The 17049-nt window shown below is 40.5% G+C and overlaps 1 protein-coding gene across 1 annotated transcript; it reads left to right on the top strand.

Moving 5' to 3' along the window:
• LOC136576549 (dehydrogenase/reductase SDR family member 9-like) lies at window positions 1-15775 on the top strand. The gene is made up of 5 exons (XM_066575909.1): window positions 1-121; window positions 9296-9636; window positions 11745-12003; window positions 13147-13310; window positions 13788-15775. Exons 2-5 carry the CDS (start codon window positions 9324-9326, stop codon window positions 14003-14005), a joined length of 954 nt encoding a protein of 317 aa, XP_066432006.1. The 5' UTR covers window positions 1-121; window positions 9296-9323; the 3' UTR covers window positions 14006-15775.
• The last annotated feature ends 1274 nt before the right edge of the window (window positions 15776-17049 follow it).

Below are 17049 nucleotides of genomic sequence, written 5' to 3'. Positions count from 1 at the left end.
GCTACTTCTGTCACTGCCTCCTGCAAACAGCATATAACTAGTTTAATACTTCCGCAGAACTCAGAAGGAAGTTGCCTGCAGAAAGGAGAACTTGTCTTCTGAACTCCATCTGTAACTTCATGTGAGTATTAACAAGTTATACCTTATACAAAGCCTAGCAGGCTGCTGATCAGAAATACTGGAGATCTATCTATCCAGGTTCCGACTGGCACATAGGGAAGATGAAAATCCCCCAGCGGGCCCTGAGCCAGAGAGGGCCCATAGCCCCCAACCTATACATATTGGGTAAAAGGGAGTCCACCAATTCAATTTAATATCTATATCTATCTATATTTATCTATTTATCTCATATCTATCTATCCATTCTATCTATCTTATATATCTATTTCCTATCTATCTCTAATTATCTATCTATCTATCTATCTATCTCATCTATCTCTAATAATTATCTATCTATTGTTGTAGTAATGATATTTGTATGCTATATATCATTTATTATCTTGTCTTGTGTCTCTTATATCAGCTTAGATAAATATATATATATATATATATATATATATATATATATATATATATATATATATATACTGTTATATCTACTCTTTTAGTAAAAGGTAGCAGTTAAACAGTTAAACGTGTTCATATACAAGCTTGTTCAGAATGTCTTAGGTCCTTGTATCTTCCTCCCCCTCATGTTTCCCACAGAGTAGTTGTACATTCTGATTGGATAAGCTTCTCATTTACTGATAACGCTATATGCCTTCTCCAAATTCTTTCACTTTTGATACTTTACTAACGTGTGAATTATTATATCCTGGGACTAACCAATCCTGTATAAGCACAATAACTCTTTTTGTATATGCCTATTTTGTGATGTAACGCTTGTCCGTAAAAGCGATTGTATTCCTTTTAATAAATCAGAAGTGTACGGGCATGATACAGAGCATTGTGTTAATCTGTTACCTTTTGTGCACAAAACTTCTCAATAACAATTTGGACCATGCAGTGAACGTAAGAGGAGCTCTATTAGCTCTGATAACACTATCTATCTATCTATCCATCTATCTATCTATCTATCTATCTATCTCATATCTATCTATCTATCTATCTATCTATCTATCTATCTATCTATCTCATATCTATCTATCTATTTATCTATCTATCTATCTCATATCTATCTATCTATCTATTTATCTCATATCTATCTATCTATCTATCTATCTCATATCTATCTATCTATCTATCTATCTCATATCTATCTATTTATTTCTCATATCTATCTATCTCATATCTATCTATCTATCTATCTATCTATCTATCTATCTATCTATCTATCTATCTATCTATCTATCTATCTCATATCTATCTATCTATCTCATATCTATCTATCTATCTATCTCATATCTATCTATCTATCTATCTCATATCTATCTATCTCATATATATCTATGTATCTCATATCTATCTCATATCTATCTATCTCATATCTATCTATCTATCTCATATCTATCTATCTAAAAAAAGTGTGCCTTTCTCTCCTTTTTATAAACATATATATCTCTCTCTTTATCCATTTACTCAGGGCAACTCTCAGACAATTTACGGATCAGGTCTCTCCATGCGGTTCTGTTTTGTGCTGCTTCTTTCAGTTCAATCATTTGCATGTTGGTGTCGGCTTTGATAGTATCGAGCCAGCGCATTCTTTGATGGAACATATTTTACAATCTACAGCATACTTTAATATGACTTTTATAGGCTCTGATATACTGAATTATCAAATATTCTAGATAACTGCACAAAAAAAGTATAAATGAATGGCCGAGCGCTGCCTGTGATTGGCTGAGCGCTGTGACCAATCACAGGCAGCGCTCAGCTGTCATTTAATGAATGGCTGAGTGCTACCTGTGATTGGCAGCCTACTGAAAGAACTTGATTACAGTGCAGGGAAACAAGTGGCTAGATGCATCTGAGCCCCGAAAGCGGTGGAGAGGTAAGTATAGATTTTCAAAAAATGTTTCACTACAGTTAGGAATGATTTTTCAGGGAAGGGCTTATATTTAAAGCCCTTCCCAGAAAAATCACTGAGGGGGGGTGCCGGCATCCTATTGCTTTCAACGACACCATTGATGGCAATAGGCACGCAGCATCATTCATGCGTGCTTTGGCATATGCGTGGACTCACGGATTTGTGCACACACACGCACATGCAAAGCAACGCTTGTGTGAACGAAGCCTTAGCGCACATGACACCCCCATGCTGATATAAAAGGCTATTTAGCCTAATGAGGTCTAAATGGGTACTTTTTCCCACAGAATTGCACAGTGTATTGCACATTTGCACACCTCCTGTAGACGTCTATGGGGCCCTAGGTGCACAATTATGCAGGAAAATACAGCTGGTCCTATTTCTTTGCATGCGTTAAAAATGTGCCTGCAAAAAACGTTAATGAAGAACGGACACATTAACATCAATGGGTTCTATTTTCTGTGTATTGCCTGCATATATTTTTCATGCGCAAATACGTGTGCAAATACGTTCATCTGAAAGAGCATTAAAAATGCGCTTATCTGAGAGTGTTCACATGGTGTGAATATGCTGAGGACTTTCTGCCACTGATTTGAGTAAAGGAAATAAGCATCATATTACAGTACCAGTAAGGGGAAGAGATTCTTCAAAGTTCATCAAAACTTTTTGTAAAACATCTGCAGCAGAAAGTAACCCGTAATGCAGATTTTATATCTCAGCATGCCAATTTTTGCTGAAGATTCTCACTGCAGTTTTCACTCTTTTTAAAACAGCAGGGTGAAATCCGTAGAAAATCCACAGTAAATCCATAATGAATCTGCATGTAACAGGTTCTTTGTCCCAATTGAAATTGCGTTATTCACAGCGCAATTTTGTGGTGTTGATTGATAACAATGAAGAATAATTAGTAGGCCCACCTACTCATAAGAATGCCCTGCCTGTTCAAACATAGCATGGGCGTCTCCCACACCGATGTGAACAGAGCATAGTTGGGCAAAGATCAGTAAGTAGCATGGATCCGCTCGTCAGATGACAGGATCGGGCTCCATTCAGAGCGCAATCACATCCTCCTCTGGCGAGCGAGATTATGCCTACGCTCGTGTGAAGGAGGTCCAAGGCCCTTTTACAAGGACTGATTATCGTTTAGATTGTGGGAATCTGAACACTAATCATTCAATGTAAATGCCTGCACAACTTGAATTATCATTCATTGTTCTAATCATGCAGGCAGAAAAATCAAATAAAGATGAGCCTCAGAAAACAGGCAATCATTCATCTATGGAAAAATGCCTGCTTACTGCGAATGGAGGCTCATTTACACGCAAAGACAATCTTTCAAATGATTAAAAGATTGACAGTTCTAGCAATTATTTTGCATAATAATGGACACTAATGTCCATTAGCACTTTATCCGCTTCATTTGCGTGCCACTGATCTTCCAGCAGCTGTTTGCAAATCCCAGCATATGGTCTGGACTTTGAATTCAGCTGCATTGTCTTCGCCTGGGCTGTCAGCTGAATAAGATGTAATCAGCTGCTCCCATGGAGAGCGCAGGTTGCAGTCCCTGCTATCTCTCTTCGGCTGAAGGATGGATTTTATGCTCACCTAAAAATCATTGTTCAGCCGAAGAGTGAAAGACAGAAGCGTTTACAGACTAGGAATATCGCTCAAAAGCCATGGTTCGAACAAATTTTGAGCGATAATCGTTGCATGTAAATGGGGCTTAAACCCGAACAATCCCCGACCTGCTCCACTTCCATTACTGAGGATGATCCATCCTGTGTAAAAGCATGGGAATGATCATCGCTGGGACGACTGTGGAGTGCTTCTACGCCTAACAATTGATTTGTGTACAAGGGCCCTAGCACAGCTCACAATTGGTTGTATCTGCTCAGTCTTTTGCGTTATTTAAAATTATAGATTACTTTGCATTCTGTGCAAGTGCTTTTGGATTATCAGACATTCTGGATTATCAGATTGAAAATCACAGGAATTTCCTAGTAATAAGATACTATGTATTATGCCCGTTTTCTAGTTACGCTCCCAGTTCTTACAGGCTCCTGTTTTACACTTCAATTGTGTTGAAACTCTTATTCTTGTGTCTTATTGTGCAATTTGCTTTGTAGTTTTGAAGTCTTTTTCATCACACGAGGGAAATCTGCGGTGTAACGTCTGTCCTGTACTGGATGAATATACCTAATTGGAAGTCTTAGAAAATGTTGCTTCACGTTGTACTTCATTGCCTAACTCACCTTCTATGTCTTAGCCAACAACAGAGAGAAGACTTTACATGAGGCAGGACAGAAGAACAGTTTGTGAGCTGGAGCCCCCATAGTCTACAACCTCTTTTTGAGCCCTTTAAGCATTTCTTGCACCATAGACATTGCATTAATGTATTGCTATATTGCTTAACCCCTTAGGGACCACGCTGTTTTAGTCCTAAAGGGCTAGACACTTTTTAGAGATTCTACCCATGTGGTGATTTTACTGCCCTATTTTTTTTCAGCTACTAAATCTATTTTTGCAGCATTTTTTCCCGTGACCTATAGGGCGATTTTTATATATAGTTTTTTCATGGATTTTTTTCTCTCCATTTTTTTATTTTATTGAGGGTAAAAAGCTTTAAAAATATATACTTTTAATTTTTAAAATTAGTATATTTACGCTAAAATAAAGTATGGGAATAGGTTCCTCATTCTGTTTTGGACGTATTGATATGTAATTTATATAGTTTTGGATTACAGCGCGCATACGGCGGTGGTTGTTTTCTTTTTTATATATACATATTTATTTCATTCTGTAACTTTTTTTACTTCTTTTTGTAACTATTTCTTTTACCATCTATGTCTCCCATGACGTCATATATAAGACCTTTGGGAGTCATTCAATTTTTTTTTATTTTTTTTTTTAAATATCATACTTTTCCACTGTAGCTGGGGCATCCATAGCTCAGATTACAAGGGAAAACAGCCCTCTGTAGTGACAATAGGCCGGGATTAAAGCTCAGGACCAAGTGCTGTATATTTAGCATGCCTAGTCCTTAGAGCTTATTCACATAGCGTATATTGGCTGGCATTTTTTACGGCCGGCTGATATACATTACCATCTGATGCACTGGATTCCAATGCATCAGATCACACAGGAGTATTCCCACAACGTAAAAGCGCCCGGCTGGAAACTATAGAGCCAATGGAGGTGGGAGGATGTTTAGCAGCATGACTGCTAAACTCCCTCCCCTTCTCTTCTCTTCTCCTCTCCGCTCCTTGATGCTGTTTGCAAATGGGAGGGGGCGAGATAGGGGCAGAGTAAGCTCTGCCCCCTACTATTGCTGGCTGCGGACAATGGGCGGGGAGTAGGCTGGAGCTTAGCTCCACCCCCCATCCCACCTAATCCCATTGCAAACAGCTGGAGAGCAGGTGAGCCGGTGAGGGGAAGGGAAGGCATATACGCCAAGCCTGTGCATCACATGGTAGTGTATATCGGCCGGCCATGAAAACGCTGGCCAATATATGCTCGTGTAAATAAGCTCTGAAGGGATTAAAGGGGCTGTCCCAAGAAAATAATGTATTACTTATCCAACTGATAAGTGTCTGATCGGAGGGGCTCTAATCTCTGGTACCCCCAGCCAATCACAAGAACATGGAATCTTATTCTTTAACTCTACATTCCTTAAGATATCCTTCTAAATAAGAGACAAAGACACCAGTATTGGATAAAAAAGGCCGCAGTGTTTATTTAATGGCGTTACCAAACAATGGCATAAATGAATCAACAAATAAGCATAACACACACATGTAAACTCTGTCATACATACACAAGTCTACCACCACCAAATTCTCCCCAAGTTTTCCTGTCCACCCGCCTCAGGCGGGCGACAATCCCCCATTAAATATTACCAAGACAACCTTAGGGAGGGAGGGTGGGATGCTGCTTTCTTGCTGATGACAGCCCCTTACCTCAGCGTCTCCCCTATATCAACCACTACTTCCTCCTGCCCGCTTCTCTTAGTCAATCACTTTCTGCTGCCCAGCCACCTGATTTTGCTTGACAACCAAGGTTTGGCTCCTGCCATTTTCATTCAGCCAATCCACTACTGTTGTTAGCTTCTCCATCACCAGAGAGGATCCATATTCTTTCATCACCTCTATCCCTGTAATGACCTCCACATACTTGGTAACCAACATCCCTCAATCTTTATTAACCTATTCTTCCCCAGATTCCATGAGGCTTTGTCTCTTGACTGTCCTTCAAGCTTTACAGTAGACCTGATGAATAGAGCTGTAATCACCGCATGCACAATACCACTCCATTCATCTCTACGGGACTCACAGACAGTGCCAAGAGCTTGTACTCAGCTGTCTCCTACAGTCCTATAGAAATGAATGGAGCAGCACTGTGCTTCTGTTCCCATTTGCTCCATTCATTCTGAGACACTCAGAATCCCTCTTCTTACAATCATTAAGGGTCCCAACGTTGATATACCATCGACAGCCACATCATTAATCCTGCAGGTGGGTGACGAGTTAATCTCGAGTGACAACCCCTTTAAACTCTATAGTGGCCTACAGTAACCTTTGGGCCTAATCAGATTTTCCATTACTTATAAGAGGTAGTTTTTCATGGGTAGCCCTGCGGGATAAGACACCTGCTCAGAGGCGTAATCTGAAGCTCCTTGCCCCCAATGCAAAATCAGTAACAGGGTCCCCAACTATAATGCTTTATTCATAGTACTGGGCTCCCTATATGGAGAAGAGAGGCCTTATGGGCCCCCTATGACTCCTGGGCCCGGGTGCAACCGCATCCCCTGCATCCCCTGTAATTACACCAGTGAGCCTGCTCCTCAAAGTCAATCCTGAATTACAGTTCATGTAGTAGAGTCTTTGCTTACCAAATAGCATGAGCTTCTTTAGAAACCTTGAGCACTTAATGCATGTGAAATGCAAAAATATATGGTACCTTTTTTCAAATTCAAAAATGTCATATTTAATCACATAAAAATCCCTAAAATTAGAAATGAGATTTTTATCCCCTGTGCGACAGTTGGGATCAAGGCGCTAGGGCTTATTCACATGACTGTATATTGGCCCCCATTTTCACAGCAGGTCGATATACGCTATGATCTGATGCATTGGATTCCAATGCATCAGATCACACAGGCGTATTCACCCGGTGTAAAAGCATCCGGTCGGGCGCTTTTACGTCAGAGAGAAAGGATAGTTCTGGAACTATCTCTTCTGGCCTGACTACGGCCGCTGCCATAGACTTCTATGGGAGCCAATGACAGCAGCTGGAGAAGGGAGGTGGGAGGAAGTTTAGCAGCGTGACTGCTAAACTCCCTCCCCCTTCTCTTCTCCTCTCCGTGCCTTGCTGTTTGCAATGGGAGGGGGTGGGGTCTGGGTGGAGCTAAGCTCCACCCACCCCGCCCACTCCAATTGCTGGCTGTGAGTAGTGGGCGGGAGCTTAGCTCCGCTCCCATCCCGCCCCCTCCCACTGCAAACAGTTATAGGGTAGGAGAGAGGAGATGAGCTGTCTTCCCTTGCCCGACGGCATACACGCCAAGCCAGTGCAGCATATATCGGCCGGCCGTGAACCGACATACACTCGTGTGAATAATTTCCTGGAGAGCCCATAAAAATAGGAGACATTTTCCAGTGTCTCGGGAAAAAAGTAGATGCGTCCGTGATTTTTTTGAGGCTGGTGGTACTACAGCAGGTTCAATGACTGTAACTATCATGATTTGACAGCTCACAGTAAAGGCTAGTAATGAGAATATATCATTTATCTACCCTATAAACATGTATCTCCTATAATCTTTATCATTCAGTATGGTTCTCCAATTTGTATGTAAAAATTGTTGACTGTCCGTGGTTTTTGGATAAATTGTTCAGAAAAAAGAAAAATTCAGGGTTGCCATCTTGCTGGTCATTAAGGGATTAAAAAGTGATTAACCATGAAATTAAAGACTAATTCAGTACAGGACAACAGTAGAGAGGTGTCATAGGGCACAACTTATCCAGATGGTTTTAATGTCCAAATTCTGTCCGAGTTTAAGGGCTCCGTCAGGTGAGCGTTTTCTTCATGGATGTATAGGTCCGTGAAAACAAAATGCAAAACACATGTATAAAAAAATGCGTGACCTAAGTGGTAGATGCGTTTTTTATTCACACTTGTTGTGCGGTCAGACAATCCTAAAAGTCGCACATATAGTTGGCCCCATTGAAAGCGATAGGACAAGATCACTCTTCCCTGCTGCGGCTGTGACAGTGTTCAGTGATGAGGGGCAGAGGAGCGCAATGCTGTCCCATTGCATTTAATGGGGCCGGTGCTGCTGCAGACCCATTGAAAACAATAAGATGAAGGGAACCCCCACAGGGATTTTCAGGGTAAGAGGGGGGGGGGCTTGAAATATTAACCCTTCCCCAAAAATAAGCCCTAGATGCTGAGAAAAAAACATCACCTAGAAGCGGTGTCCGGGGCTCTGCTGCATCTTCTCCTTGGTCTCCTCCCGGCACTGTTCTTCTTAATTTTCTTCTGGCTGTGGATTGAAAAATACCCGCCTCCAGGAAACGCTGCCTCTGATTGGCTGAGCGCTTTGACCAATCACAGCCAGAATGGAAAGCATTGGTTCTAAAAGAGACATTTTGTTTTCTGACCTATACATGCGGGGAAAAACGCTTTATGACTGAGCCCTAAAAAGGATAGAACGCGGACTCATTAAAGGCAATGTGTGTATTCATATGTGGGATTTTTCTTTCAAGGACCAATGGTCATTAAAAAGAAAAATTGCAGCATATACCAGGCTGGGGAGATTCTCAGACCAGATCGCTCATTTAAGTCAGTGGGTGAATTAACATAACAGAATGTACTCACATGACATGCAAGTATGTTTTGGGGGGTTCACACTCCCGTTGACTTCAAAGGGAGTTTTAAATTGCATCAATTGGGCCATCTTCCGTTGTTTTTCACACATGTGAAGAATGGATTGCACTCAGATGACATTCGCAAGTCAAAATCTCAAACTGATATAAAATACACATAAACATGTAGTGAAATTGGTCTGTTCCTTGTTGACCAAAATCACACTGGCCCGTGTAAATAAGGCGTAAAGGAAAATATTTTCCGTGAATGTTGATTTAAAAGTTTTTTTTAAATACCCCTTTCTGAAAGACAGGTGACTTCAAACCAATATCGGAGCATTTGTATGATATATCGGCTGCATTGTAAATTAATTATCCTCCAAATCTTTCAAACCCTTTTGTATTATTTTAGGAAGCAATAAACAAAGACATGCTAGAAGATGTTTCTGTATGTGCTGCTTTGTGGAGTTCTGCTTTATCTGTGGTGGAAAATAAGGGATGGTCTAAAAATTAGCAACATTGAAGACAAGCATGTCTTGATCACCGGATGTGACTCTGGATTCGGCAACCTTGCCGCCCGCACATTTGACAAGAAAGGGTTCAGAGTTCTGGCAACTTGTCTTACTGAATCTGGAGCAGCTGCTTTACAGCAGGATACATCAACTCGAGTTAAGATTATACGATTGGATGTGACCGATGATGACAATGTAAAAAGAGTTGCTAAGTGGGTTAAAGATGAAGTTGGAGAAAAAGGTGGGTTTGAATTCTGTTACATGGAAAAATTTCCGAAAGTTTTGTTCAAGAAAGTAAAGAGTCAGACCTGCAACACTGGAGCAAATTGATGATGCTCAAAATATAACTTTTTGGATTATTTAAAAAATAACTTATTAATTCTAATGGATAGTGTTGAGCAAAATGAACCAGTAGAACCCTGTTTTGGGTTGAACTTTACTAAAAGTTTGACACAAGCCCGAACTGAGCTTTTTGCAAAGTTCAATTCGAAGCAGGGTTCTACTGGTTCAGTTTGCTAAACGCTAGTGCTCAACACTGGTGTATAACACTGTCTAAGAACCATAAAAGCCCTTTATAATGCTCTCAGAGGGTTATGCAGGGCTTTTATGTCTCTTAGACAACATTATACACCAGTTTTATGGGTTTGAGTGCACTTGAGGATCAGTTCGAAATAATTCCGAACGACCAGAACTTTTTGCAAAAGTTCAGCAAACCAGGCGAACAAAACTTTTTAAAAGTTTGCTCATCAAAGCTAATTGATAATATGACATGTGCAATAATGACCAAATGTACTCCGACTAGAGATGAGCGAGCACGTTCAGTAAAGGCAGATACTCGAGCGAGCATCGCACTTCTCGAGTATCTGCATACTCATCTGAGCAAATGAGGGGGGGGTGACGGAGTGGAGCGGGTGGGAGAGTGAGAGAGATCACCCGCGCTCCCCCATTTGCTCGGACGAGCATGCAGATACTCGAGAAGAGTGATGCTCACGCGAGTGTTTGCCTTTACTGAGTAGGCTCACTCAACTCTAACTACGACATAACTAAAGTTAACCCTTTCCAATCCACTGTCTGACGTCTAAAGACATTATGATTTAAGGCTGCACGGCTTCGATGTTGGAATATGTCCGTCGGGGTTCTCTTACTGTATATTGCCAGCCTTTCTGCTGTCAGAGCCTATCCAATGAGTTACCTAATGCATGACTGGCTTTAGCCAGCAGATTGCGCAGTTGCATAACTGCAGAAAAAGAGTAAGCCCCCTAGGAAAACCAGGATACAAATTGGATTGGAAAGGGTTAATGATGATTAACAGCTGTACGGTAGGTGCTCAAAATAATTTTTCTCTAGTGGGCATAAGATACCCCTATCCATACCTGGGAAGTGAAGTAGAGGAGATGGGGTCCCATAGAGAAAATAAAAATGCGTCTCTCTCTCTGGTTGCTGTCCTCATTACCACAGAACAACAAGGGAGTAACTAAAACCCCTGAACCATTATAGCTACACAACTGGGAACAGTCTCTGAAAATCTAGGCTCCATAACTGTCTCTATGAATGGTATTTCCATAGAGGGTTTTCCCATTTTTATGTAAATTAATTTTAAAGAGGACCCGTCACCTTTCCTGATTTGTCTGTAATAGTGAATGCTAGCTTTCCCTATGGAATAACAATGCTTGGGCACAGAGGCGTAACTTGAAGCTTCTGGGCCCCAATGCAAAATTTGTAACAGGGCCCCCAACTATAATGCTTTATTCATACTACTTGGCTTACTAAATGGAGAAGAGAGGCCTTATGGCGGGAGCAACCGCAACCTCCGCATCCCCTATAGTTGTGCCCTTGTTTAGCCATATTTTCTTATAATCCTCTGCTGTGGTTATTTCCCCTAGAAATTTATGAACAATTTGACAACTGGGCGTTACTATTCTCCTTGTCAAAAGGGGTGTGTTCCAAAATAGTTTGATCCTGCTACACTGATTGGACAGTGTGAGAGTGTGCACAAACACCCCACTCCCCCCCCCCCCCCAACTGGTAACATCCAGCTGTCAATTTTACAAGTTTGCAGTAGGGATAATAGAGGAATGATACAAAGCAGTTGTAATGAAAGGTGTTCCAGAATTGTTACTTCATGAGGAATATAAGTGTCTGGAGAAGGGACGAGTCCCCTTTCAATCAAATTGTTATAGCATGTACTGCATGTATGTTTAATTGGTTAATTGTGGCAGATTGTAAATTACTCACATCTGTAGATTTTTGTGTGATTACCTGCATGTTGACATTACAATTCTAATAACATTACATTATAGATATACTCGCGTATTTCAGTCCTATTCCTTTTCTTTTCTACCTTTTTAGGTCTTTGGGGACTGGTGAACAATGCAGGGATAATGGGCACTCTCGCTCCGATTGACTGGCTGACCATTGACGATATTAGAGAACCGATAGCAGTTAATCTATTAGGATTAATACACGTCACGTTATCCGTGCTGCCCTTGATTAAGAGAGCTAAAGGGAGGATTGTGAATGTATCTAGTGTTGGTGGGAGAGTTGCCGCCAGTGGAGGAGGATATTTTTCATCTAAATTTGGAGTTGAAGGATTTAACGATAGTTTGAGGTACGTTGAATTTATATTAGCTGGATCTGCTGCAATAGAAAGTCCATTTTTCATATACTCTGTTAGGGACCTCTGAGATTCATGTTCAGCTTAATAACTTTTTGGCCAATGTGGTGAATGCTTGCAAAGAGCATTTCTTGCTTTAACCTTTTTCCCATGTACGTCGTTGGAAGAAAGCGGTTAGCGCAAAATGTTGTACATATGCGGCATGTAAATATCACATGTTCAGGAGCTGAGCCTATCTGGAATACTGTGTCCAGTTCTGGGCACCCCACTTTAAAAAAGACATAGACAAACTGGAGCAAGTTCAGAGAGGAGTTACCAAGATGGTGAAGGGTCTGCAAATCATGTCCTATGAGGACGGTTAAAGCATCTGGGAATGTTTAGCTTGCAAAAAAGAAGGCTGAGAGGAGACTTAATAGCCGTCTACAAATATCTGAAGGGCTGTCACAGTGCAGAGGGATCAGCCCTATTCTCTTTTGTACAAGGAAAGACTAGAAGCAATGGGATGAAACTGAAAGAGAGGAGACACAAATTAGATATTAGAAAAAACTTTCTGACAGTGAGGGTGATCAATGAGTGGAACAGGTTACCATAGGAGGCGGTGAGTTCTCCTTCAATGGAAGTCTTCAATCAAAGGTTGGACAGAAATCTGTCTGGAATGATTTGGTGATCCTGCACTGAGCAGGGGATTTGACCTGATGACCCCGGAGGACCCTTCCAACTCCACCATTCTATGATTCTAAGATTGTTTAGTTGAAGACAGAGCTACAGTATCTTCCCTGACCTCCCCGTAAATATGCACTAATGGGTTGACCAAGTGGATGTGTTTATTTCTATAGGGAGAAAGTGACAATATATTTCCAAATACTTCTCAAATTAATAGACAGCCATGTAATACCCATCACACTGAGTGCAGGGTAAGAGCCATTGATTACTGTGGTATTCCACTCTGGCAAATAGGGTACCTTTATGTAGACTGTCCTGAAGGGTCAGCTGGTTTATAATAAAACTTTGTGGTAGTATCAGCTTCTGAACATCTTGAATATGGGTGCTAAAATACAAAAATTTCGACCTTGGGAAACGGGACTCTATTTTACTTTTTTCTAAACCTTAATATGAATTTTATTTTACTTTTTTAAGGCGAGATATGAAGACTTTTGGAGTTAAAGTTTCTTGTATTGCGCCTGGATTATTTAAAACACCACTGTCTGATCCGAAAACCGTTTTAGGACAACGCATAGGTATCTGGAGGCAACTTTCAAGGACCATTCAAGGACAATATGGAGAGAACTATGTACAAATCGGTAATTAGTTCATTTATTCTAGAAATGCTTTCTTTATACAGGTAGACCAAAAAGAGTCAGAAACCTATTAGATTTGATCAGTCAATGAAATGCAAAAAGTATTTGGTTGCTAGGGGCAAAAGACGTATGAATGACTGTCAAGAGCATAGTAGTGGTCACTACACCATTCTGTACTTGGCAGACGAGGGCCATCACTATGAGCTTGATAGATGCCTTGTATTATATAGTCCAAAATGTTAAATATTACCTATGGGAAAGGATGGGTGGCTCTATCTATGAGGCAGCTTGCCCCATAAGAAACCTCCCCTCTCTGCTCAGTCTGGGATCTTGACCAGTCATTCTACACCTAGCTTCCTTTAATTATCCATAACTGTACCTATTGATTTTTATTTTAGTTTGTCTATGTTACAAAGGCACAAAAATATGTTTTTTCTCTGATTTGTACATGTCCTAATTCAGTTTTATTCTGATTTTCAGATGCAGCAATGAAGCAAAAATTAAATCTTTTCCGAAATAGTGACCTATCTCTGGTTGTATCTTGCATGGATCATGCTCTGACCAGCCAACACCCAAGGACACGTTACATTGCTGGCAGTGATGCCACTTTCTTCTGGATACCACTATCTTACATGCCAACATTTATACAAGACTTTTTAATATTGAAAAACAAGGTCCAAATACCCACAGCAGAATAAAAAAAAGTAAAAAATAGTAAAAATTAAATCAATAATTATGAATATTCTAAAAAAATGACTAAAACTTCTACAAAGGTACTAAGGGTTTTCAGCTTCACTGTCAAGCCCACTGTCTTTGAAGACAATGAGTCAGTTATGTAGTATGTGATGAATGACAATTGTAGCATTTTAATTTATATTTAGGGAGTATCATTTAGGGAAAGTACGTCTCATTGGACAAGTAAATATCTGGGGAATTTGTTGAAGGACTTTTCTAGCTTAGGGGCTTTTGGACTTAAAGTTATTCTCCGTTCCCGGACAAAGAAAAATGGCCTCTGTGACTACCTGATGAACACTGTGCATTAGTATGCATCAGGTATGGTATAAGACACTACATGCTGCTTTGATTGGCCAACGTTGCCCACAAGAGCAGTGCCGGCCAGTCAGAGCAGCATGTAGTGTCTTAGACTACTGATAAATACTAATGCACAGTGTGTATCAGGTAGTTATAGAAGTGATTCGGCCATCTTTGTTTGTCCAGGATCGGAGGGTCTTTTTAAAAAAATGAATCCCCCATTTTGAACACTCTATCTATTAGTCATAGCTATAAAGAACTGATCTTGCTCGGATTATATGTACTGCTTACTTTTAGCTCAAAGTTTGGGGACCCTTCTGATGAAAATGAGTGACTAATATCTAGCTGCGTGTGGCGACCACTAAGTGGAACTAACAGCATACACATTTATACAGCTCCCTGTCACTTCAATGAATATAGTATATATCTGTATCTTCAGAGCTACAGAAAGCCATGATTTTATTGTTTAACTCTATGACGTTTAGCAGAAGAGCAAAGAAAATGAAGCTCTGAGCTTTCCGAAGACATATTAACCCTTTGCAATCCAATTTTGAATTCAGGGTTTCCTAGGGGGCTTTCTCTTTCTGCCATTATACAATGGCGCCATCTGCTGGCTAGAGCCAGTACTGCAGTATGTGACATGCCAGAGAGGCCCCTTACAACAGAGTGGCCAGTAATATACAGTGAGAATACCCAGCTGGATGTCTTCCTACATCAGAGCTGTACAGCCTTCAATCAGAATGTCTTCAGATATCAGACAGTGGATTGTAAAGGGTTAATAGAGGATATACACACCCACAAGAATATACATTCTTAGTTACCATAGCATCTGTTTCCTCTTTATTTTCCCCCTTTTTCTGAGTTTTGCTATGGGGCCCTAATGCTTTGTGTGCATGCCCCTGGGGTAAAGGACTAGTCAGGGCTAACCCCTACTTTTCTGGATTCTATAAAGTACCTTTTCGGTAGATATGTTTTGCTCGTTATTTGGAAAGGAACAGAATCTTAGACATTCTTTTTGATAAAACATAAAAGGCACATTTCAGGGGAATTATGTGTCGAAATTTTATGAGCATTAGTGAAATACTGTATTTTATTGACTACTTTTTATTGAGTCATGAAGAGGATTGCTCTTTCCTGTACCAAATGTTCTAGCATATAACTAGAGCTGGTTTCCTCTGCTGCTTGCGTCTAAGAGATAGCATCCTGTTCTGTGGTGTAATATATAAAACCGAAAACAAACAGGAACGCACAGGGTGTAATCTGCTCTGTTTTATATGTTCCATATGAAGGTTGATATTTATTAGCTTCTACAAATATACCATATTTTCGGGCGTATAAGATGACTTTTTAACCCAGGAAAATCTTCTCAAAAGTCGAGGGTCATCTTATATGCCGGACTAACTACCAGTAGAAAAAAAAAATTTCAATACTCACCTCCTGCGGCATTCTGCGATGATCTGCAGCACTTTTGCAGGCTGTCGCTCCCTCCTCCACGCAGACAGAGCATTGCTTTCTGGATGTGGGACTTGAATGCCCCGCCTCCAAAAAACTAATGCTTTGATTGGCTAACTCTGTGCGGCGTCAGCCAATGAAAGACAGCGCTGGGTTAACCAATCACATCCATTCGATGACATCATTGAATGATATCATTGGTTTTCATTGTCTGACGCCGCATTGAGTTAGCTAATCAGAGCATTAGCTTTATGGAGGCGGGGCATTCAAGAAAGCAATGCTCTGTTGGCGTGGAGGAGGAAGCGACAGCCTGCAGCAGCACCGCAGATCATCGCAGAACGCCACGGGAGGTGGGTATTGATTTATTTATTTTTTTACTGGTAGTTAGTCCGGCATATAAGACGACAGGTATCACAAACTCTATATTTTAACTGGAACAGTTGCTGATCGTCTTATACGCCCAGTCGTCTTATACGCCAGAAAATACGGTACTAATTGAAGACTGAAAGAATTAATAAAACAATAAGGCTGAAGTCAAACGAGCGATTTTTGTATGTGCGCAAACAAAATCGCGTCTATTAGTACTTTTGGTTCTCTATGCAGTGTTCACATGTCCGGTTTTTACAGGCGCAAAATACTTGCACCTGCAAAAGATAGGACATGCGTGCGCTGGAAGGGTATATTTATATCTAAATATATAGTTTTTGTTTATCGCTGCACTTCAGGACTCCTAACATTTTCATTTTATGTCAACGGTGCTATGTGAGGGTTTTCTTTGCGGAATGTTTTATACTTTTAATGGTACCATTTGTTGATCCATGCAACATTTTGCTCACTTTCTATTCCGTTTTTGTAAGACAAGATTGCCAGAATTAGCAGTTTTTGCCATTTTTTTGTATGTTCTTTCATGACATGCATTAATTTGTGTGGGTTAAATAATGTACTAACTTTTTTTCTCTGGGTTATCATGAGCACAGCGATAGCACATATATGTTTTGGTTCTTTTTCATAGTAAAGGGGGAAAGGTGGGGTGTTGACGGTTTTCTTTTTTTTCACTATTCTTTTAAATACTTTTCGAACTTTTTATATTTTTCCCAGTAGGAGACTTGAATATCACCATATTTTTATAATTCTAATAAACTATTATATTTCAGTATGGCAGTGTATTAGTAAACCTATGAACCTCAGCCAGAGGCCGAACCTCATAGGCCACCGCAGTTACAAGACCCCGAGGCTATATTCAAGCTTCCGGGTGCCA

This window comes from Eleutherodactylus coqui, chromosome 8 (assembly GCF_035609145.1).
Source record: "Eleutherodactylus coqui strain aEleCoq1 chromosome 8, aEleCoq1.hap1, whole genome shotgun sequence".
NCBI lineage: Eukaryota > Metazoa > Chordata > Amphibia > Anura > Eleutherodactylidae > Eleutherodactylus > Eleutherodactylus coqui.
Note: the sequence above shows the minus strand (reverse complement) of the source record. Positions and strands in the feature narration are given on the sequence as shown.

Coding starts and splice junctions, on each gene's coding strand:
- LOC136576549 (XM_066575909.1), top strand. CDS start 9,324: ATGTTTCTGTATGTGCTGCTTTGTGGAGTTCTGCTTTATCTGTGGTGG. Junction 9,637..11,744: donor AGATGAAGTTGGAGAAAAAG/GTGGGTTTGAAT, acceptor CTACCTTTTTAG/GTCTTTGGGGACTGGTGAAC. Junction 12,004..13,146: donor GGATTTAACGATAGTTTGAG/GTACGTTGAATT, acceptor TACTTTTTTAAG/GCGAGATATGAAGACTTTTG.